The following is a 23,163-nucleotide window of genomic DNA, read 5'->3' on the forward strand; positions in this document are numbered from 1 at the left end:
CTTCTCCCATTTGGAGACCTGAACGCCGGCTCCGTGGCCAGGGCGTTCTGGAACAAAGGACTTCGGTTTAGAAGTCCTGCTTCTTCAGACAGATGAAGAGGCTCCTTGACAAAGTAAATGGAAAGCACAAGGGTCCTCAAGGCCTCATCGACGGCAAGAGGCACCTAACATGGAAGACAGGAGAAGGCTGAGATTCACCAAATGTCCAGCGCGCCGGGTGCATTCGTTCTCGGAAGGAAAGCCAGTGTTCCGAGTGACGGCACGACCCTCCCACTAAACCAGCCATTGTCAAGAGGTGGTGGCGTTTCTCAGGTGGCTGGGGGGCACCCGTGGCCTGGCCCCTGCCCACTCCCCAACACTGTCTGCGTGAGGGGCCGTGCCCACCACCTCTCTGATGAGCTGCAGGAAGCTGCCCGTCTGCCCACCACTGACCGGCTGCCAAGGTGGCAGCCTCCACTCCCTCTTGCCTCCCTAGAAGGAGCACACTGGCTTGACCCTGGGCTTCAGAAATCAGTCTGTGATTCCTGCTCAGGGCCCCCTTGCCTCTCACTCTCCCGCCACCCCAGGCTGCCAAAATAAGAATGACCGGAAGTGAAACAGTACCCTTGAGAATCACGCCATCTTCCTCTGTCACCCCCTCCTCAGCCAGGAGTCTGTCCCTGAGACCCGTCACCAAGCCAGGTGTCCCAGCCAGCACCCCTCCAAGCCTTCCAGTAGACCAGGGTGGGCACTCAGCACCCCAGGTTGGGGCTTTGTTCTTTCCTAACCAGCCAGCTGGCCTTGACCGCAGTCCTCAGGTGCCCCAGTGCCCTTCCTCATCCCTGCAGAAGCAAATGGCTCTCCCCAGGGATGGCCCGAGCTATCGGTACTAAGGTTCATAACACGAAATGTAGAGAGACGTGTAGGGTGTCATCGTCGTTATTATTTGTCCTGAACCCCGTCCACTCCAGGGCCCTCAGTTACGTCAGTCAACCTGACGTGCAGCCTGGCAGGTAGGGAGACGGCTGCGGCCTCCTGGCCACCGGCTTCGGCCACCGCTGGCACCTTCAAGCAGGGGCCGTCTCTGCTGCTGCTGCGAGGACTTGAACGGCCGGTGGCGGCCCATCAGGTGGGAGAGGGGCTTGGGCGGGCTGTCTCCTGATGGCCCCATCCCCCTTCAGAAGCCTGGAGGTGGCGCGCCTTTGGCCCCCCGCTGTCTGTGCGGGGAAGGCCTGGCCCAAGCTGAGGGGTATTTGTGGAGGAAGTCAGGGAGGGCCTTGTTTCTAGGTGACTTTTTGGCCACCTGCCCACGCACCCCGTGGCCACCCCTGGGAGCCTGGGCGGGTCTCACTCTGGACGCCCCCCGCCTCCCAGGCCCTCAAGGGCTCAACCACTACCTGACCCTGCTCCGAAGAGCTCGGGGTCCTGAAAGAGGGAGCCATGACGAGAACGTCTGCAGGGACCCTTTCTGGCCCAGCAGCGCCTGAGGGACGTAAGGAGGGCCCACAGCTCTGAGGCGGGAGAGCCAGTCAGCCCCCAGGAACTGACAGCCTAAGTGCCCCCCTAGCTGAGTTGACCCCTTTTAGAAAAACAGGACGGGGTCTGGGTCCCCGAGGACCACTGGCCACCGACCGGGAGTCAGGGAAGCTGGGCGAGCTTGGGCCTCCCGGCCTCTCCCCGTGGATGGCTCTGAGGCTGAACCCGCCATCCAGCCTCTGCAAACGCGTGCGAGGGGGGTGGCCCGCGCGGCGCCCCCTGCCCGGGGGCCCAGGACCCCGCGACCCGCCCAGCTCGGATTGAGGGTCTCTGGCTGCGGAGGGCCCGCTGGCGGCACGGGACGCGGTGCCGGGGTGGGGGGCTCGCTGCCCCAGTGCCGCTAACAGCCGGGTCGAGGGGGGGCTCTCCGCCGTCCCCGCCCTCCCGCAGGCGCTCCGAGCGCCCCTTGGGAACCGAGTTCCGGTCCCTCCCGCCCACTCGGGCCGGCGAGGGCGCAGGGGGCGGGAACCGAGCCCGTGACGCGGCGGAGCGGCCCGGACGCGCCGCATAAATCGCGGTGGCGGCGGCTCCGGGCGCTGACACGTCGAGGGAGCCCGGCCGCCGTGCGCTTCCCGCCTCCGTGTCCCCGAGGCCGCGCCATGCGGTGAGAGCCCCCGGCCCTACTCTACTCGACCCGACTTGACGGACGCCCGGCCCCGCCGACACCCCCGGACCCGCTGACTCCCCAGGACCTGCAGATCCCCCGGGCCCCGCCGCTCAAGGTACCGCGCCCCCGGGGACCCCAGCGGGAGGTGGACCCCCTTTCTCCGCCGTCCCCTCTCCGGAGCGCCCGCCTGCGTGTGGACCATCCCTGGGGCCGTCGCGGCGCCTCTGCCCCTTGCCCGGGCTCTCGGGCCTCGGCACCTCGGCTCCGGCCGCCCTTCCCGCACCCGCAGGGGCGGGGGTCCGAGCCTCCGCCCGACGTGAGACCTGGGGACCGAGACCGGCCTCCCCGCGCCGTCCCCCACCGCCCGCCTTCCCTTGCAGATGCCCAGAGGCTGCGCCCTCCTGCTCGCCTCGCTGCTCCTCGCCGCGGCCCTTTCAGCCACCCTGGGGCTCGGGTCGCCGGTAAGTGCAGGCTGGGGAGCAAACGCTCCCCGAGCGGGTCCCCTTCTCTGCAAAGGGGGGCAACCGCATCAGAACCGGACTCGGGGGGACGGTGGATGCCTTGTACCATCAATTCTGCCTCCGGGTGGGCGGGGGTGGGGGTGGGGTCCCTGCCGCGGGGAGCTGTGCAGGGAGGGGCCCGGCTCCTGCGAGCAGACCAGCGGGGGCTGGGCGGAGGGCGGCGGTTTGGGCTCAGAGGCTCCCTCGGATCCTCCTGGCACCTCGCCTCTCCCAGTGTGTCAACAGCCCCTGGCTATCGACCACCAAACATGGACACTGCTGTACTTGAGGTTAGCGCCTCGGACCAGTGAGAAGCAAATCTCATTCCATTCAGTTCAGTAGAGAGTCAGTACACCGTGTGCGAGCTGGTGTTATCAACAGGTGTTCTCAGCATCACTTAAAAGCGAGTGGGTGCACCATGAGTCTGTGGTCTATGGCGCTAAAGGAAGTATTTGATAAAGTAAGTAGTCCTGGGCTTCCCTGGTGGCGCAGTGGTTGAGAATCCGCCTGCCGATGCAGGGGACGCGGGTTCGTGCCCCGGTCCGGGAAGATCCCACATGCCGCAGAGCGGCTGGGCCCGTGAGCCATGGCCGCTGAGCCTGCGCGTCCGGAGCCTGTGCTCCGCAACGGGAGAGGCCACAGCAGCGAGAGGCCCGCGTACCACCAAAAAAAAAAAAAAAAAAGCAAGTAGTCCTATTTTCATGTCAAATGTAGCTTATCTGCAAATCTGGAATTTCTTGCAGCTTCCAAAAGTACGTGCATTATTCTAAGTCCTGTATCATGCCTGGAAGATCTGAGTGAATTTCACTTTAATGTGCTTCTAATTTCATTGAAAGCTCTTGCTTTAACAGTTTGCATCTCTTGGCTTAGTATGTGAAAGAGTAACTAAAGTGTGTTTGTAATTTAAGTTCTGTGATCACGTGAAGTAAATAACTTCACAGGCTGCCGTGGTGGGTTAGACAAGCAGAAGCGGCCTTTGGGGCTTCTTTGAGCCAGCGCAGCTGGCACCAGGCAAGATTCTTGCCACCTGACCCCCTTTCTCCCATTTAAGGTGAAGGAAAAGAGAGGCTGGACCCTGAACAGTGCTGGCTACCTTCTTGGACCACGTAAGTGACGCAGGCGCATGGCCTCTCGACACCGAGCCTGCTCTTCCAGTGCTGGCTGCAGGGCTTGTGCCATCCTGCTGCTTCTGAAATATGGGGGCAGCCAGTCATCATTCTGATACCTTGATATTCCAGTTTGAGTCTGATAAAGGGAAACAGGGGAGGCTTCCGTGAGACTTTGAGGCAGGATGGTTTCTCTGTAGGTTTAACTGATTCCCTGAAAGGCAGCCCCCCAGATGTCCCAATTCTCAGTCTCCTCCCCATTTGTCCCGCCCCCCAGCCTTGGGGCACCTCGCTCTTTCTTGAACCCTGACCCATCCTGCAGCCTGCAGTTTGGCAAACCCTCAGGGCCCTCTCCTGCCTTCTCTGCACCCTTCCCCCTTTTTATCCCCGTTCCTCGGCCTGGCCCGTCTCAACTGCTCGGCACATTGGCCCAGGCCTGATACCTCTGGCTGCCTCTCCTTCCTCTGGCTCTCCTGCCCTGCACCCCATGGGATTCCCAGCCTCAGACTTTGCTCAGGCTTTCCCAGGTGACCGTCTTGGAAGGCAGACATCCCTTGGGGCTCTGTTCTGGGCCCTCTCTTGGGCCCCTCTGTATCTCCCTAAACGTTCCCATCCACTCCTTGGTTTCACAGAGCACCCCCAGGTCGACTGACCCCAACCTTATCTCCATCTTCCGTGAGCCTAAGCCTGGGATAGGAATTCACAGGTGACCTGGAGAAGCAAAAACATGCTTGCCCCAAAACTAAATGCAGAAGGTCCTCTTCCTGCTCCATATCTGTCCCTGGAGCCGTCCTGCAGGGTGACTGATAACTTGGTGTCTTGTCCTTGATGTGACATCGTCTGGACTCGGTGGGAGTAATTTGATTACATTCATGATGCAGAGAATCCAGTGAGTCTAGGGTAGCTGGGGCCTTCAGAGACCCCCTGTTCGACTGCTGCATTTACAGGGAAGCACACCGAGCCCGGGGCTGAGCCCGGGGCTCAGTGACCAGCTCGCTGCTGTGGAATTCCTAAGTGGGCGCAGGAGAAGGCAGGCAGTGGGGGAGTTGGGTGTGTGCAGACAAGCCACGCCTCCAGCGCTAAAGGGGACAGCTCTGGACACTGCAGGCTACAGCCACTGCGGCCTCCCCTCTCCCACTCAGCCCCCACTCTCTGCTCTCTTCACGTCCTCTGTCTGCAGTGACACCTTCAGATTTTAATTGTCCTAAAGGAGGGGGCGAGGAGAGACCTTTCACTTCCCATCCAACCTCCTACCTACTTGTAGCTTTCAAATTTTCAGGCATGGTTGATTTGGGGACAGCCATCAACCTTAAAAAAAAAAAAATCCTCCTCTATTTATTTCCTACTTTCCTACCGGAAAGGAGGCAAACAACTCATATGTAGCTCATCTCCCAATCCTTCCAGAGTCTTGGGAAGAATGGTCCCCATTTAATACCCCGGGGAGCTACTTGTAGTCCTTAATCCCCAAGTTTAAGTACAGACTCTTCTCCCACTGCAGATGGTTGTTTATCTGATCACTGGAGGGTGCCTGAGAGCCGGGCTTTGAGAAACACAGGCACAGAAATGACAAAAACTAACTGGGGCCGCAGGCAGGATCTGCTGGGCATCTTTAGTCTCAGATCAAACACAGCAGCCGGTCCCCACGTGGTCTTGCCACTTCGATGCAGGAGGGAAACACTGATTTAAAGGGCACGAGTTTTCCTAAACCCTTTGCAGCCCTGAGTTCTTCCCCTCAGAAAGCACCTCGTCTCTGTGTGCCACTGGCCCGAAAGAAAGAAGGAGCCCTTCAACAGAAGTACTTGTCCGTGTGACTCTGGCATACTGAAAATGTATTTATCAAGAAGATTTAGGGAATTCCCTGGCGGTGCAGTGGTTAGGACTCAGCGCTTTCACTGCTGGGGCCCGGGTTCGATCCCTGGTCGGGGAACTAAGATCCCACAAGCTTTGTGGCACAGCCCAAAAACCCTGTTAGGAAACAAACCGTTTTTCACCAACAAGTCGGATCACCAGGAGCTGCCCGTCTAGACCATCCGTTCGTCAGAATCCTCTGCAACTTCACACTGTGCTCCTCCTGACTTCTGTTGTCAGGTCAGCATAGAAAATGGCAACATAAAAATGCTGAAGACCGTTTGAGCCGTTTGCACCCAGTGGCCTTTGGAAGCGCCGGGTTACTTATCATTCCTCCACATTTAATGCCAAGACCTCTGTCTCTGGAAAAATGAATTCGCTTTCTTTTGTCTGGGCTTGGAGATAGTATAGTCCACCCACCAGGCCAGGTAGCCAGAGACGGAGAGCCAGACCTTCTCCTTTAGCCCGGAGAGGGCCCCTATCAGGCCCTTCTCTTCATTCCAGGGCACTTGGTGGAGAGCCCTCATTCTTTCCTTCCAATACTTTTTGTTTTTGTTTTTTTGCCTGTGCCGCTCAGCACGTGGGATCTTAATTTCCCGATCAGGGATCGAACCTGGGCCCCTGCAGTGGAAGCACGGAGTCCTAACCCCTGGACCGCCAGGGAACTGCAATTACCATTCCCCCGTGTCACTCCACCCAGAGTGTGCGCCTGCGTGCACACACACTCACACACACACACACTCACATGCACACACGCACACACGCACCCTCCTTCCCTCCTCCAGCTCCTTCTGTCTCTGTCTGTATCTCTCTCCTCGGCTTCAGTCCGTCTCCCACACAGCAGCCAGTGACCTTTGAGAAATAAAATTCTGATTACATCAGAACTGCAAGTCCTGTGGTTCCCACCCCCCAACCCCCGACCCCGTTTTCAGGGACGCAGGACTCCAGCGCCTGTCCTCTGCCTGGGAGGAAGCCAGCTCAAACTCCAGCCCCCCCCGGAGCCCCCTTGGCACTCCCCTCTCCCTGCAGCAGGTCTGCGCCCCTGGGGCCGGTGCCCTCTGCTGGCCACGTGCTGCCCCCTCTTGACTGGAGGCTCCCCTCTTGTTCCGCGGGGCCCCAGCACCTGGAGAAGAGCTATACCCTGGCCCTGGCACGAGTTCCTCCCTCAGGTTCCACGGAGAACAGCTCCCTCCTCCACGGTTTCCCTACCTTGACTTTGTTTTTACAGTCCGTTGTGTTACATGTTGGCTATAAGCAGCCATGTATCCTTTCATTATAGTGACAACAGTCAGGTGCTTTCCTCTGATTTGCAAACAGATGCCATTGACAACCACAGATCATTTCACGACAAGCATGGCTTCACTGGCAAGCGGGAACTCGAGCCTGAAGACGAAGCCAGGCCAGGTGAGAGGACTTTAATCTCAGGGCACACAGGGCAGTGGGGGGTATCGGGCTCCTGCCACCGCTGACCCACAGCCAGGGCCTGAGTTTGGCCCGGCCCCATCTGTCAGCCGCTAGAAATAGGAGCAGCAAACCTGAGGGTAAGCTCCAGGGGCGGCCACAAGGGGCTCAGGGCCTCCACTGCGCTGAGCCAGGCTCTGAGGGGGAGGGAGGGACATGCCGGTGATGCCCCCAGGTGCCCAGGTCTAAGACAGGCACCAAGGTCGTCAACGTTGATCCCCTCTGGTTTCTAGGAAGCGCTGACAGGCGGCTGCTGGAGAACAATGTTGTGCGCACGATAATCGAGTTTCTGACTTTCTTGCAGCTCAAAGGTATGTGAAATATTACCAACATAAAATGCCACCTCTTAGAAGCCTGTGCACGTAAAAAAAACCTGTCAAGAAAGGATTCCACAGACTTCTCCTGGGAAGGAGCCGTGGTCCAGCTACACACGCACAGTCACGCTGGTGGGTGGGGTTACAGGCGGGGGCATGGGAACCAGCTGCAAAGGGGCCTGGCTCATTCACTCTGCTGGACCCACGTTTCTTGACATGGTAACCGCTGTACCTTCCGGGGCCTAGTTACTACACACAGTCAGGCTCTCCGCGGACCACCTTAAAGCGTATCTTGGGAGTGCGGCAGATGAAGGGAGCCCGCGGCCCGGATTGCCCTTTCACCCGCGCAGCCTCCAGTGGGGCTGGCTGCGTTTAACCCCGACAGCTCTCCACCCCGGGATCTCGTCCAGCCGATGGGGGCCCTTCTGTGACGTGTTCAGCCCCAGCACTTCTGTGCCTCAGGGCTGTCGTTCATGCCACCGTGAGGGGCAAAACTGCCCCTGTGGAGGGGGCTCAGAGCTCACCGCAGGGAGGTGGCCTGGGGACACAGTGCGACATGGGCCACGTTGATGCTCCAGGGGAGACCTCGGGTGGTCAGGTTCTGCACATGACAGTTTTGTTGTCTAGTTGGAAGAGGAGAGACTATCCTTGGGTCCTCTTTTGATCCATCCACTCTCAGGCTCCCCTGCCTTAGTTGAGGGACTTCAGGTGGGTGGGGGTGGGGGAAGGAGTGTGAGGAGGAGACTTAAGGCCTGTGGCTTTTCCTTAGAACCATCCATGGGCAGGGGGACTGTGGGAGAAGAACTTGGAAACCTCAGAGCCGAGTAACCGATCCCCTCTGTTGGGGCCAGTGCAGCCTCTGGGGAAACCTCTGCTGGAGACAATCTGCTGGTGACTTTTCCAGCGAGGGGCAGACGGGCTCTGCCGGGTTGTTTGTTTTGTTTTGGATGTTGTAACATGCAGCTTCTTTCATTAGGAGACATCGATTTTTATGCCCAAACAGGAGTTACACTTTTTTAGAGTCTGACCGTTTCAAATGCATACTAAGTACGAGAGTTAAATGTGACATGTGCCTGATTCTGGGCTTGCTGCCGTGAGCATCTCTGCAGAGGACGAGCACTCGAGCTTTGCCCTCAGTGTGGCCCTCCCCTCTGCAGACGCCGGGGCCCTGGAGCACCGGCCCGGCCTCCCCGCAGCAGTGTCCTCAGGAGGCGTGGAGCAGTCCTAGGAGGCTCCCAGGGCGGGTTCGGCTCTTCGTTGTCATTCTGAGTCAAGCTCGAAGACGATGACAATCGTATGGCAACGAATGCAGAGTCACCACCCCTGTCCTCGCTGCCCTGATGCTGTGTTCTTATCAGTTAAGCTTTCTTCCCTTTGATCATAATTTTGAGTGGCAAATAAAAAACCAGCAACAGCTCGTGATTATCGTTTTCTTCCACACGTCTGTCGTGTTGCCACTGCAACCCGTGTGTTTTTAAAAGATGATGCTTGATTATAATCACACGTAATAGAGAAAAGTTTTACACCCAAATTCTACCATCCAGAGCATCTCTGAGACACTTTCTCTTGTCACTCATGTCCAGGGAACATAAAGTTATCTTAAGCTGAGTCAAATGTAATTATGAAGGTAAGTCTGTTTCTGAGACAAACAAAACCACAAAACAGACAGAACCCCTGGCCTCATGGAGAACTATCATAAAAACCATTAACTATTTTATGTGCTGAGTCAACGATGAGTTAAAGGCAGCATGTGGGGACAGTAATAGCAGAGATGGGGTGATCTCTGGAGCAGAAATACAAAGATCATACAGGAGATCCAAAAAGAAAACAGGCAAGGATGAGAAGCCAGACATTAAGTTAAATGATGGCCCGTAGGCTCTCTGGCACGAACCAGAGCAGATCTTTCTGTGCTCTCTCCCCCAGCAGTGCCTCTCAGCCCTGGGGGCCCAGTGGCCCACAGGCCCCGGCAGTCAGAGTCTGGGCACCCGCCGCGCTTTCGTGCTCCCCCAGGTGATTGCAATACGCAGCCCAGCGTGAGACTGGCCCCCTAAAGACCGGCTTCCGGGCAGAGGTAGACACTGTGGTTAGTTATCCCAGCCCTGCAGCTAGGGCCCCACCCCGCTCCCTCTCTCATGACAGAGACACTCGCTGGCAGCCGCTTTCCCTCCTCTGCACGCTTTCCCTCCTCTGCACGTGCCATGGGCAGACCCTGGCTGGTCCAGTCCCAGCGCAGGGCTCAGGAACGCCACACGTGGGGCTCCGCAGGCCCCGGGCCTGTCCTTCACTCCCCACCCCTCGCCATCCTCCGTTCTCCTCTTTCACGCTGCTTTACATCGCCCAGACTTGGGCGGGCCCCAGGGTCCCTGGAGGCCTTGTCAGAAGTCGGGAGGCCAGCCCTGCCCCGAGTGCTGATTCAGGAGGACAAGGCGCGCAGGACCCGCGCTCCTAACAAGCAGCCCACTGACGCCGCTGCTGCGGTCAGGGGCCACGCCTCATCTACTCACTGCAACCCGCAGCCGGCAGCCTGTCCTGCCTGGTCTCCCTCTGGCCTTGCCTCCTTCCTTCCGGCGGCCACGGACACACCTGTCCCCACCCCAGCCTGCTCTAGTAGCCTCCTTATGCCCGAAGCTCCAGACCCCCACCAACTGCAGCTCCTGGCCCAGCCTCGCTCACCTAAAACCTCTGCACACATCCCTCCTGGTGCCTGGTGAACTCCTCCACATCCCACAGGATCCCACTCTGCAGCGGCCTTCTCAAGGACGCCTCCCTGCTCGCCCTCCCCCGCAGGGCTGTGGGCAGGGGCAGTGGGTGCGGTGCCGCCCCAGTCCAGCGCTCACCGCTCTCATTCCCTCTGCGGCTGTGTCTCCTCACCACGCTCTAACTCCCTCAAGAAACAAACCGTGCCGGGCGGGACAGGGGTGCGCCTGGGCCACTCTCTGCGTTCCAGCATGGCACCTGGCGGGCAGGAGAGCTTTACAACACACATCTCAGGAGTAGAGGTAGGAACTGCCAAGGTAGCCCTGCCTCAGTGCAGAGGCGTGCGTTCCAGAATCGGGCTCTGCAATCTCAGCCGCTCTCAGCCACGCACCTCCTCCAAGCTTCTTCCTCCTTTTTCGGAATAACTTTCGTGGGAGAGGTGGTCGCAGCCACAGGTGAGGGGCGGGGGCGGCCGTGGTGCCGTTTGCCGGCCAACAAAGTGGTGGACGAGGTGGCCATGCTCAGAGAGGCTGCAGAAGAGACCCTTTACTTCCAGAGAACGTGGTAGGAGCTGTCTACGGCCGTGCCGGATAAATCAGTTGCCAACCACGGCGGTATTTTCAAGGAAAAGGGTCCACCGGCCGCCGGAGGAAGTGGAGAGATTACAGTCCTGAGAACCACCCAGGTGGCCAGCTGAGAGGTGGAAGAGGAGAGCGTGGGCGTCATTTACCTTGAGGAGGGGGCTGTATCCATCCCACGAAAGCGCAGAGTCATACACGCTGATGGCTACGCCCCAGGGCCGAGGGCAGGGGACCCAGCCCCGCCGCCTGCTCAGAACCACGCTGCTTGGTCATACTCAGTGCGGGTGAGCTTGCTGAGCGGGTGCCCAGGGCGAGGACGAGAGAGCCGCGCTCGGGAGGCCCTTCCGGGAGGGAGGGGAAAGGGATGCTTAAGAGGCGAGGAGAGAGGTATTGAGAGGCTGAGGGGGTCCTAGGGCGGGGCGGGGCGGGGCAGTGAAGTCTTAGAAAGACAAAAAGAATCACAGCTGATTACCTGCTCGCGGACAACCCACAACCTTTGCTTTTAGTGCATTGCAAAAGAGAGAAGGAGAGAGAGAGATTCTAACAGTACATTTTAAAGTCTGGATCTTACCCTATTTTACCCAAGGTAAAAACGAAGAAGGCTCTAGAAAGCAGAAAGCTTGACCACCTCTGATCTAAGTTTAATAAAAAATGTTTGCTGACTTCCGCTTTCAGGAGTAGGTATACTTTTCTCTTATCCTCTTGTCAGTACAATGAAAAGCCCTGGACATCATATATGAAACAAGCACAAGGAGACTCCAAGTCAAGAAGCAGCCCAGCCAGGGAGCTCGGGAGCGAAGGGTGACACCGTGTGGAGACCCTGGGTTTCCTGCTTGCCCCCTCAACAGGGTGAAGAGGTCGATCCTCTCCAAACTGATACACAGGCTTAACACAGTTCCCATCAAGAAAGAGCATGAAAAGACAAAATAGGGACTGGGAGAAAATATTTGCAAACCACATATGCCATCAAGGACTGTTCTCTGAAACATATAAAGAACCCTCAAAACTGAACAAAAACAAAAAATCAAGTTAAAGTGGGCAAAATACATGAACAGACACTTCCCCAAAGAGGTTACAGAGATGAAAAAAAAGCTCAAGAAGAGATGTTGAACATTATGAGTCATTTGGAGGATGCACATTAAAAGCACAATGAAGTATCACTAAATACCTATCAGAACAGCCAAAATAAAAGAGAGTGACAGCACCAAATGCTGGTAAGGATGCAGAGAAAGTGGATGACTGAGAACGTAAAATGATGAAGCCGCTCTGGAAACAGCTTGGCAGTTTCTTTAAAAATCAAACACGCAACTACCGTCCAACCCAGCAACTGCACTCCTGAGCATTTATCCCAGCCAAATGGAAACTTACCTCTCCACAGAACCTGCACACAAAGGTTCATAGTAGTTTCCTCATAATAGGCAAAAACTGGAAAGAGCTCAGATGTCCTTCAATGGATTAAACTCTGGTCATCCACACCATATACCTACTACTCAGCAATAAAAAGTAACAGATATTAAGATACACAACAACCTGGGTGAATCTCCAGAGAATTCTTCCAAGTGAAAAAAAATCCTAAAATGTTAACAAACTGTATGACTCCATTTATGTAGCATTCTTTTTTAAAATGAAAAATATATATAGTTATTTATTTATTTGGCTGTGCCGGGTCTAAAAGTTGCAGCATGCGGGCTCTTCGTTGCTGCGTGCAGGATCTTTTAGTTGCGGCATGCATGTGGGATCCAGTTCCCTGACCAGGGATGGAACCTGGGCCCCCTGCATTGGGAGCACAGAGTCTTACCCACTGGACCGCCAGGGAAGTCCCTATACATCATTCTTGAAATGACAAAAGTAAAGAAATGGAGAACAGGCTAGCAGCTGCCAAGGGTTTGGGAGGCAGTGGGAAAAGAAGAGAGATGGTGGGAAAAAGAGTGACTTGAGGGATCCTTGAGGGGACAGAGTTCTGCGTCTTGACTGTATCAATGTCACTATCCTGGCTGTGATATTGTATAAAGTTTTGCAAGGATGTTACCACCAGGGGAAACTAGATAAAGGGTACACAGCATCTCTCTGTATTGTTTCTCACAATTGCATATAAATCTACAATTCTCTCAAAATGAAATGTTTAACTTTTTTAAAAGCTATTAAAAATATTTTTGAAGGCCCTCATATGTTCACTGGTGAATTCTACCAAACATGTAAGGAAAAAATTATTCCAATTCTTTACAATGTCTTCCAGGACACAGAAGCAGAGGGACTACTTCCTAACTCGCTCTGCGAGGGCAGCGTTACCCTAATACTACGACCAGACACAGGAGCTACATGAAAATTACAGACCAATATCTCTTACGGACATAAATGCAAAAATTCTCAACAAAATGTTCGCAAATCAAATCCAACAGTGTGTAAAAAGAATTATACACCACAACTCAGTGAGATTTAACCTAAGTAAGCAAGTCTGGTTCAACATTCAAAAGTCAATTAATGTAACCCATCACATCAACAGGCTAAAGAAGAAAAATCACAGGAGCATATAAGTAGATGCAGAAAAAGCATGTGACAAAATCCAGCACCCATAGGTGATAAAAACCTTCAGCAAACTATGAATAGTTAAAGAATATCTACAACTGATAAAGAATATCTACAAAAAAACCTAAAGCTTACAACATATTTAATGGTGAGAAACTAGAAACTTTCCCACTGAGATCAGGAATAAGGCAAGGATGTCCCCTCTCATCACTGCTTTTCAACATGATACCAGAAGTTCTAGCTAATGTGAGAAGACAAGGAAATCAAAATTATACAGGCTGAGAAGGAAGAAATAAAACTTTCTTTGTTCACAGATGACATGATTGTCTATGTTAAAAATCTGAAAATCAGCCCCAAAACTCCTGGAATGAAAAAGCAATTATAGTAAGGTTGCAAGATACAAGGTTAATATATAATAGTCAATCACTTTCCTATACAACACTAGCAAACAAGTGGAATTTGAAATTAAAAACACAATACCATTTATGTTAAAATACTTAGGTATAAATCTAACAAAATATGTACAAGATCTATATGAGGAAAACTACAGGGGCTTCCCTGGTGACACAGTGGTTAAGAATCTGCCTCCCAATGCAGGGGACACAAGTTCGAGCCCTGGTCCGGGAAGACCCCACTTGCTGCGGAGCAACTAAGCCCGTGAGCCACAACTGCTGAAGCCTGTGCACCTAGAGCCTGTGCTCTGCAACAGGAGAAGCCACCACAGTGAGAAGCCTGCACACTGCAACGAAGAGTAGCCCCTGCTTGCTGCAACTAGAGAAAGCCCACGTGCAGCAAGGAAGACCCAATGCAGCCAAAAATAAATAAATTTATTTTAAAAACTCTACAAACTCTGATGAAAGAAATCAGAGAAGAACTAAATAATTGAAGAGATATTCCATGTTCATGGAGAGAAAGACTCAGTATTTCCAAGGTGTCAGTTCTTCACAACTTGATCTATAGAATCAATACATTCCCAATTAAAATCTCAGCAAGTTATTTTGTAAATGTCAAAAAACTGATTCTAAAGTTATATGGAGAGGCAAAAGACCCAAAATAGCCAACACAATATTGAAGGAGAAGAACAAAGTTTGACTGACACTATCTGACTTCAAGACTTACTATAAAGCTACAGTAATCAGGACAGTGTGGTCTTGTGGAAAAATTAACAAATAGGTCAGTGGACCAGAATAGAGAGCCCAGAAACATACCCACATAAATACAGTCAACTGACCTTTGGCAAAGGAGCAAAGGTAATACAATAGAGGAAAGAATGTCTTTTCAGCAAATGGTGCCAGAACAACTGGACATCCACATGCAGAAAAATGAATCTAGACATAGACCTTATACTCTTCATAAAAATTAACTCAAAGTGGATCACAGACATAAATGTAAAATGCAAAACTCCTAGAAGATAAAATTGTGATCTATAAAGGAAATGACTGGTGAGCTGGACTTCATTAAAATTAAAAACTGTTCTGCAAAAGTCACTGTTGAGAGACTGAGAAGATAAGCCACAGACTGGGAGAAAACATTTGCAAAAGACACATCTGATTAAGGACTATTATACAAAATATACAGAGAACTCTTAAAACTCAACAGTGAGAAAATGAACAGCCCAGTTACAAACGGGCTAAAGACCTGGACAGATACCTCACTAAAGAAAAAACACAGGTGGTAAGAAAGCACATGAAAAGATACTTTAGATCTTTTGTCCTTAGGAAATTTCAAATTAAAACAACATGATACGGCCACACACCTATCAAAGTGGCCAAAATCCAAATCACTGACACCACCCAATGCTCACTTCTGCCCACCTGGGCCCACGACCTTCATAAAGAGAGCTTCACCTGCAGAATGAGCTGTGCCTTTCCCCTCCAGTTGTCCTTATCCTTTCCTCAAACTGCTGTTCTCTTAGATTCTCTAACTTCTCCCATCATTTTTATCTTGGATGAGAATTCCACCTTCAATTCCTTAAACAAGTATATTTACTTCTTACAATAATTTGTCTATTGTGGTTTTAAAAGCTGCACCCCACTGAAACTAGACAATCCCTGGCAGAATTTCAGGTATTGGTGCAGGGTTTTATAATAGGGATAAAGGTCTTCAGAGCCAAGATGAGGGTTACAAGTAGGTTTCTGCTGATATATTGCAGCCAATAGAAGCTTGTCTCTTACGGATGGTGTGCTTGGACTTCCCTGGTGGCGCAGTGGTTAGGAATCCACCTGCCAATGCAGGGGACACGGGTTCGAGCCCTGGTCCAGGAGGATCCCACATTCCGCGGAGCAACTAAGCCCGTGCGCCACAACTTCTGATCCTGCGCTCTAGAGCCCATGAGCCACAACTACTGAGCCTGTGTGCCACAACTACTGAAGCCCGTGCACCTAGAGCCCGTGCTCCACAACAAGAGAAGCCACCACAATGGGAAGCCCGCACACCGCAATGAAAGAAAGCCCGTGCGCAGCAACAAAGACCCAACACAGCCAAAAATAAATCAATGAATAAATAAATTTATTTTAAAAATAAATAAATCCTTTAAAAAATAGAAGGATGGTTTGCTTGCTCCCACATTTTCTGTATTGTGTACAAGCTTGTGGTTAACTGATAGGAAAGAAGATTTTCAGCATGTGCGACATAAATATATATTTGGTCTCTGCCCCTGACACAGAGTTCCTAAAACTCCTGTAATTTCCTGAATGATAGGGGTGGTAGGAGCATCTTACACAGAGCACCTGAATTCCTTGGAATATCCTAGGTGATAGGGATGTCATTTGTTCCACGGAGGTGACTCTTGGCGGGCTCCTGGATAGCTTCGGAATGGGAGCTGGTCTCCAGAAAGACCAAACCATTATTAGAAGCTTGTACTTTGCAGCCACGTCCCCATCCCCCAGGGAGGGGAGAGGAGCTGGAGACTGAGTTAATCTGCATGATGAAGCCTCGGTAAAAATCCCTAAACTACAGGGTGTGGAGAGCTTCCAGGTTGGTGAGCACATCCATGCGCCAGGAAGGTGGTGCACTCCAGCTCCAGGGGACAGAAACTCCTGTGCTCAGCACCCTTCTGGACCTCGCCCTATGTACCTTTTCATCTGTTCATTTATACCCTTGATAATAAACCGGTAATAGTAAGTAAAGTGTTTTCCTGAGTTCTGTGAGCTGTTATAACAAATTATCTAACCTGAGGAGGGGTCATGGGAGCTTCAGGTTTGTAGTGAAGTCAGACAGAAGTGGGGGTAACCTGGGACCCACTATGTGTGGTTGGTGTCTGCAGTGGGGGCAGTCTTGTGGGACTGAGGCCTTAACCCCGTGGAATCTGAATTCAATTCAATTCAATTATAGGTCACCTGAGAGTTGGAGAATTAGTTGGTGTTGGAAAAAATAAAAAACACCACGCATTTGGTGTCGGAAGTGTGAGTAGAGAAATAGTTCTCTTTTAGCATGTGTCATTTTTGTTTAAATGACTTTTTCTCAGATTCTTGAAAAGACAAGACGTAAGCTAAACTGCATTTCTGGAAAAACGAAAACCCAGCAGATAATCTAAGCTAATCACAAAGGTGGCCCGTGTCATTTAGTACACAAGGTAGAAAGATGACAAGGGGGTTAAATTTGCACAGCCACACCCAGAAATAAGAACAGACTATTTTTATTTTTATATGGTTTTAAAATAGCATTACTTCTCTCTCAGAAGCAAAAAGATGTGCTTTTATGTTTTTTTAGTCATCCTATGTAACTTTAACTCTGGGCATTAGAGTGGCTTTATTCACAAATCTACTTTGGCTTTTACTTCTCATACTGAATTTTCTACAAGTTGTACTGACTTAATAAATTCTCTCCATTGAGAATCCCTGCAGGGGTCATGCCTTTCCAGATGCCCTTTCCCTAACTTTCAGGCTTCGGCTCAGTGTACCTGGCCACAGCCTGAGTATCCTCAGGCAGCACCGAAGGTCCCTTAGCTCACAGGAGCCCAGGTTCCAGGCGGACTCCCCTGAAATGCTGGGGTCATTGCCCTAAGGATTGCTGCTCACCTTCCTTGCTGATCAGGGCTGCCTCTGGCCTCTGCAGGGGGCTATACCTAGTTGCAGGGTCTTTCTAGGCAGCTCTTTGCCTCAAAGTAGTTCTGGAGGACACTGTTCCCTTCTGCTCCCTCCACATCTGCACCGTGCAGCTCCTGGGCACTTAAAATGTGCCTGATGCAAATTGGAATGTGCTAGAAGTGTAAAATACACACTGGATTTCAAATATTTGGTACATACAAAGAATGTGAAATATCTCCATCATTTTTATTTTGATTATATGTTGAAATGATAGTATTTGGGATATATGGGGTTAAATAAAAGATTATTAAAGTAATTTCACCTGTTCCTTTTTACTATTTTCATATATGGCTACTAGAAAATTTTTAATTATATGTGGTCGGCAGATATTGCAGTTGGCAGCACTGCCAAGAGGGACATGGAATGGAGGGCAGCCCTCCCAAAAGGAGTCACAAAACGCCCCATTTCCAAGTCCCCTTCCAGCCCCCAAGGGTGAAGTGGGCTAGGTGGGCTCCTCCGCAGCATCCCATCCCTGCTCTGTCCCGAGATGTTGATGGGACTGAAAGCACGCAGAGCAACAGGGAACTCTGCTCAAAGAGAGAACTCCGCCATCCTCCAATACATATCTCTACCTCTGGCTTTCTGCCTCAGAATCCAGATCCCAAGGGGTCACAAAGGCGTTGAAACAGAGAAGAATTAAGAATTTCTTTTCCCCCCTTTGGTTCCCCATCAGAGCTAGGCTGTTCCAAACACAACTCTACAAATCATCAGCTTACTCCTTGGCTCCTGGCTTACTGATGTGTCTAGTGGCCAGGCCCTATGACCCCACTTCTTTCAGTGGGGTGTTTGTAAATGAGCTTTCTAAACACTCTCCAAGGGGCCAATACTATTAATGAACACAGAAACATAACATATACATTCTTCAGGTATTAAGTTAATTACAACAATGGAAGACATGTCAAATTTTTATTCCTCTTTGCTTTTACAATAGAACCAAAAGAGAGTCAACTTAATAACTTATCTTACCTGCTGATTTCTGCAAACTAGTTAATTTACAAGCAATAACAATATTATAACAATAATTATGGAGAAGTTAATTGGATAATAGAGCTTTTCCACAATTTAAATGGAAACACATATGAAACTAGATAATTTTCAGTCCCACAACTCAAAATGCTACTGACCAAACCAACCCTGCTGTCTGCATTTCACTGTGGCCCTAGAGGAGACTGGTAATTCCTGTGACTCTGGGGAAACATCTACACTCAGAAATTCTCCAAGGTATTCAGTAGTTCTCTACAGATCTTAAGTTGTATCTTAGCAGCCTATCTGGAGAATTTGTTTCTAAACAATTTAGGGGAAAATCATTATGGCTTTTTACGCAGAGAACCCGCGAGAGGAAGAAATTCCCGAGAGAGGGTGAAGTCAATAGGAAAATGGACTTTTACTTCTCTCCAGGGCCTGCTTCCACCCTCCATTACTCAATGTTCGTGCAGACAATTCTCCTGGGATTACAGGAACACATGCTCTCTCCTCGGGTCCAGACAACAGCGGTTATGTCATGCACCTCCTCAGAAACGGAGGGAGGGTTTTAATGGCCAAATCCCTCAGAGACTCTGAGTAACCCCTTGGTGCCCTGATGCAGAGGGAAAGCTTGATTTTAATGATGAAGCTGTTGGTGCAGACCTGGCCTCATGGTCCTTAAAATAACTTTTCTAAACGAGTTTTCCTTCAGAATATGGAGACAAAATCTACATGCATGCACATTTCACCATGTTGTACTTGACTCTGTTTTCAACCCTTTGGATTTAAACTCAATATAGAGAATCTGCGACAAGCATCTCCCGAATTCCTCTAAGATCATCTGCTCTGCCAAGCACTCAGAGCAGCGCTCCTTCTCGGCCTCTTCGCCCTGAGCCAGCAGGCAGGCGCACGTGGCTTCCACCACCTCCCAGGAGATGCATGAGGATGACTGCCTGTCAGAAGCAGACCAGTTAAAGGCCACGTTCAATCACTCCACTGTTTTTAAATACCTTTCATATTCAAGGAGACATGTTTGTCAAAGCATTGTAAAGAATGTCACCGGTAAAATCTGAAGTTGTCTCCCTAATACTGGAAACTATATTACCTGTCATGATATAAAGGATTGCTTTTAGAAGAATAATACAGAGGTCAGGTGAATCTGTCAGCTCCTAGACATCCCTCTCACGGCAGATCCTAAATGTTCTCAAACTGAGATCCACTAACGAGCCCAGAGACCTGGGCTGCAGTATCAAGCCCATGGGCTGGGCAGCGGTCAAAGCAGCAGGAATCTTAGCTAAGACAAGCCATGCAGCCTTGCTCTAAGCTCTGTGCACAAGTCTGCCTGAGGAAAGGGCAGTAGGACAGCTACCCTGGGCACCGGCCCCTCCTCCCAGGGGCACTTGCGCTACAGACACACAACGGCTCTGAGGACTCGCCTCCTAGGGGGCGCGCTGCCAGCCTGGCCTTGCCTCTGAATGCCCCCTGGATCCCTGAACAGGTTCTGCTGTACGGGACCAGCCACTCTCCCCACTGGGCTCAAGGGGCAACTGTGCCTTAGCTAGGTAGTTGCCCAAGTCATGCTCAAACTGAAAAAATGTAGGAAAACTATGAAGTATTAAAAAGTGTTGGATTATGAAGATATAGACGTTGGGATTGGTTAAAATCTCTCTGTAAAGGCAATACACAATGACTTTTGTTGAAGATGAAAGAACAGGGCTGTCCTCAGGTCAAGAGTCTTAACATTTTGAGACCGGACTCCAACATATGGAGCCCCTATCACATTCCATCGGATATACAACATCCCCATGTCAGGCAATGTTTTCACATATAATTTCACAGAAGACGCAGCCACGTTTCCGTACATTTTTACCCATGACGACCTCTGCAGGTCACAGTGATGACTATTTCTGATGTCTCTAACCAAATAAGCATGAACTTGGCTTTTCTACACGTTATCAATTAATTAATGATATCTAGTACTTTATCATGACGTGACCCATCACAGAGAACTCAAAGGAACTTTTTTAAATGGATGAATCTAGTCCAATATATAATAAAATTATTACTCAATCTTTGAGACCTGCTAGGAGTATAATATGACCTCAAAATAATTAAATGGGAAGATATCCAACTAAAGTGGACTCCATAATCACTCTAGTAAGGAATACAGCGCACACCGAGGACATCTCTCTGCCATCACTTCCTGTGTAAAGAGTGGTTCGGCTAGTAGCTGCCTAGAGATCATGCCCTTGCCTCCTGGGATCCTGTAGGGACCTTCTGCTCTTGTACAAAACCAGGGGTAACTCAGATGGTCAGGACAAAAAGGTCGAGCTAAGGGGGCAAATAGGACCAAGCGGACTCGACAGCAGGCGCCCCTCTGAGGTTACAGTGTGTGCTCTAGGGCTGTTCAAGACAGAGAAAGAAACTGGCGTCCTCCTCCCCCATCCCTTGTCCCCCACCTACAGACAAACGCGCTTTCTTTCCAGTATGTAAACTGTTTTAACTCTCCTCTCAAATTTTCTTTTTTTTCTTGGCCGCGCTGCACGGCTTATGGGGGGATCTTAGCTCCCCAGCCAGGGATTGAAACCGGCCCTGGCAGTGAAAGCGAGGAGTTCTAAGCACTGGACTACCAGGGAATTTCCAACTTTCCTCTCAAAATAACCTTGAATTCCCCTACGAGGAGGGTTAGTTCAGAGTACCTACCTATCTTTTCTGAATTTTGGTAGTCCTGAAAATTTAGTTGTTGACAAATGATGGCCGCCTTCAAAACCTCCAATTTCCATATAGTTTGGCATGTTCATTAGTGTTTTCTGTCCTGGGCTTTCTTCATAATTTTGGCAACCGATGCATTTGCAAATAGAAGAACACATCATTTTGGCCTGGGAATGTAAAATGCTTCAATAAAATTAGGTTGTCCTGCCATTCATCAAAAACCCACAAATTCTATTTGGACCTTAAATAACTGTTTGTATCTGTGTGTGCACGCATGTATGTAATCTGTACTTTTCATACCAAAGAGAGGCACAAGTGAAGAGGGGCAGGTGACTGTGATGTGAAGAGAGGTGGGGAGGGGCCCCTGAGGGCCGGTGGGCGGGCGTGGCTGTGAGCCCCGAGCAGAGGGTGGGGTCTCTCCCCCGTCCCATCCCGCGGAGCACAGCACAGGCTCCATCGGACCCTCGCTCTAATCGAAGCCTGCCTCAGCCGGTTATAGCGCTCCAGCTCAAACACCCTTCTCCTTCAGCACCGAGGGTGTCGTGCTGGCTCTGCTGTTGCAGAGAACGTGCGAGTGGGTAGAACCTGAAACCCACCCGAGGCCGGGCCTGCGGTGGGCATTCTATGGGGAGGCCCTTCCGGCTTCCTTGTGGGTGGACTTTGTTTCTTGTTACACGGTTGCGTGACACTCAGGGCTGGGGACCAACCCCTTGCTCAGGCCCGGCCTGGGGGCAGTCAGAAGGCTGGCCCTGTGACACTCTGGTTTCCAGTTTCCTCTTAGTTTCAGCCCCTGGGGGTTTCCCTCTGTCCTTTCCAGCTCAGACATGCGTCTAACGGGGTGTGTTTTATTCTGCACCTCTGGGTGTTTTGAATAGGAGGTTTGTCGAGATTGCTCGTCTGTTGTAATGCCAGACACTACAGGACATCTGCACTTTGCGTGGGCCACTGCCCGGCAGAGGAAAGTGGGCTGACACAATGTGTCTCGGCCGCCAGACGAGCTGCTTGGGAGCTGCCCGCTCAAAGCACCCAGGTGAATACTCACCTGAGGACAAGGCTGCCCGCCACTACCCCCCCCACCCCCGAGCGTCTCCGCCCTGCTCGGCAAGGAAGAGGCGCACCTCTGGGAGCCACCAGATGCCGGCCACTGAGGGTAGCTCCAGCATCTGACCAGCAGCTGCAGGGCGGGCAAGGCCCTGGCGCTGGGCATGCTCTGCTGGACACTCAGGGCGGGCTCGGGGGAGACAACATGCTCCCAAAGGAGGCCTGAGCTCATTTACTTGATTCATAAGGCGTAATTCACATTTGAGAAATTAAGGTAGATTGATGGGTGCCCTTTTAGAAGCTCTGGAAGAAAGAAATTAAATTATATTTCTCCCTTTAAATTGAAGATTTTTTAGGGCTTCCCTGGAGGCGCAGTGGTTGAGAGTCCGCCTGCCGATGCAGGGGACACGGGTTCGTGCCCCGGTCCGGGAAGATCCCACATGCCGCGAAGCGGCTGGGCCCGTGAGCCGTGGCCGCTGGGCCTGCGTGTCCGGATCCTGTGCTCCGCAACGGGAGAGGCCACAACGGTGAGAGGCCCGCGTTCCGCAAAAAAAAAAAAAGTTTAAATTGAAGATTTTTTAACCACAAAGTTACTTAGGCCATATATTTACCTGGTTTTTCAAGGTAATACTTAGGAATTGCTGACTGACCTCATAGCATTCACAGTAATTCTTAAGGCAGCCTGACCTCCTGCAGTTACATCCTTTGTTGTGTCGAGGCTTAACGTCTCCCAGTTTTCCTTTTCCAATTTTTGGTTGGAAAGCTTCCGGATTTCTATCAAGACATGCCTAAGACAGAAAATGCCAAACTCCATCAAGATATTTTATTATTTAAAAATAATGTTCAGTGCAAGGTAGCTGGCTTGGCCGTCACTGGATCTGGCTGTCACTTTAGGACGAGCCACGATGAGCAGTGAGGCTCATCTCCTCACATCGCTGAGGGAGGGCACCACACCCCCCCCCCATTTCATTTTAATTCATTTGAACACCTAAAGGTAGAAAATTCATGGACAGTAAAGATGTGATGAAAATCATTGTGTCCATGTGGACATATTTCCTTCGTGCATCTCTTGTCCTTTTTTTCCTGAGATAGTTGGGATCACGGCACTCTGACACCAGCTCACGTCTGTTAAATGTGTGGTGTGTTCCACTTTCTGCGTGACGTACACGCGCTCTCTCATTTAATCCTCACAGCACCCTTGCGG

The 23,163-nt window shown here is 51.4% G+C and overlaps 2 protein-coding genes across 2 annotated transcripts in view; one reads left to right on the forward strand and one right to left on the reverse strand.

Moving 5' to 3' along the window:
* Window positions 1-2,130: 2,130 nt before the first annotated feature.
* On the forward strand, window positions 2,131-8,658 carry GAL (galanin and GMAP prepropeptide). The gene is made up of 6 exons (XM_059069194.2): window positions 2,131-2,237; window positions 2,503-2,583; window positions 3,674-3,728; window positions 6,894-6,980; window positions 7,271-7,348; window positions 8,509-8,658. The coding sequence occupies exons 2-6, from the start codon at window positions 2,503-2,505 to the stop codon at window positions 8,577-8,579; spliced, it is 372 nt and encodes a 123-aa protein (XP_058925177.1). The 5' UTR covers window positions 2,131-2,237; the 3' UTR covers window positions 8,580-8,658.
* Window positions 8,659-18,135: 9,477 nt separating this feature from the next.
* The window catches only part of TESMIN (testis expressed metallothionein like protein), a 39,821-nt gene continuing 34,793 nt past the window's right edge, over window positions 18,136-23,163 (reverse strand). Inside the window, exons 5-7 of the mRNA XM_067037778.1 lie at window positions 22,610-22,747; window positions 20,910-21,085; window positions 18,136-19,159 (exon numbers count right to left, since the gene is read on the reverse strand). Coding sequence (XP_066893879.1) covers window positions 18,952-19,159; window positions 20,910-21,085; window positions 22,610-22,747 — 522 coding nt within the window. The 3' untranslated portion in view covers window positions 18,136-18,951. The remainder of the gene's footprint in view (window positions 19,160-20,909; window positions 21,086-22,609; window positions 22,748-23,163) is intronic.

This window comes from Kogia breviceps, chromosome 7, assembly GCF_026419965.1.
Source record: "Kogia breviceps isolate mKogBre1 chromosome 7, mKogBre1 haplotype 1, whole genome shotgun sequence".
In the NCBI taxonomy this organism is placed as follows: Eukaryota; Metazoa; Chordata; class Mammalia; order Artiodactyla; family Physeteridae; genus Kogia; species Kogia breviceps.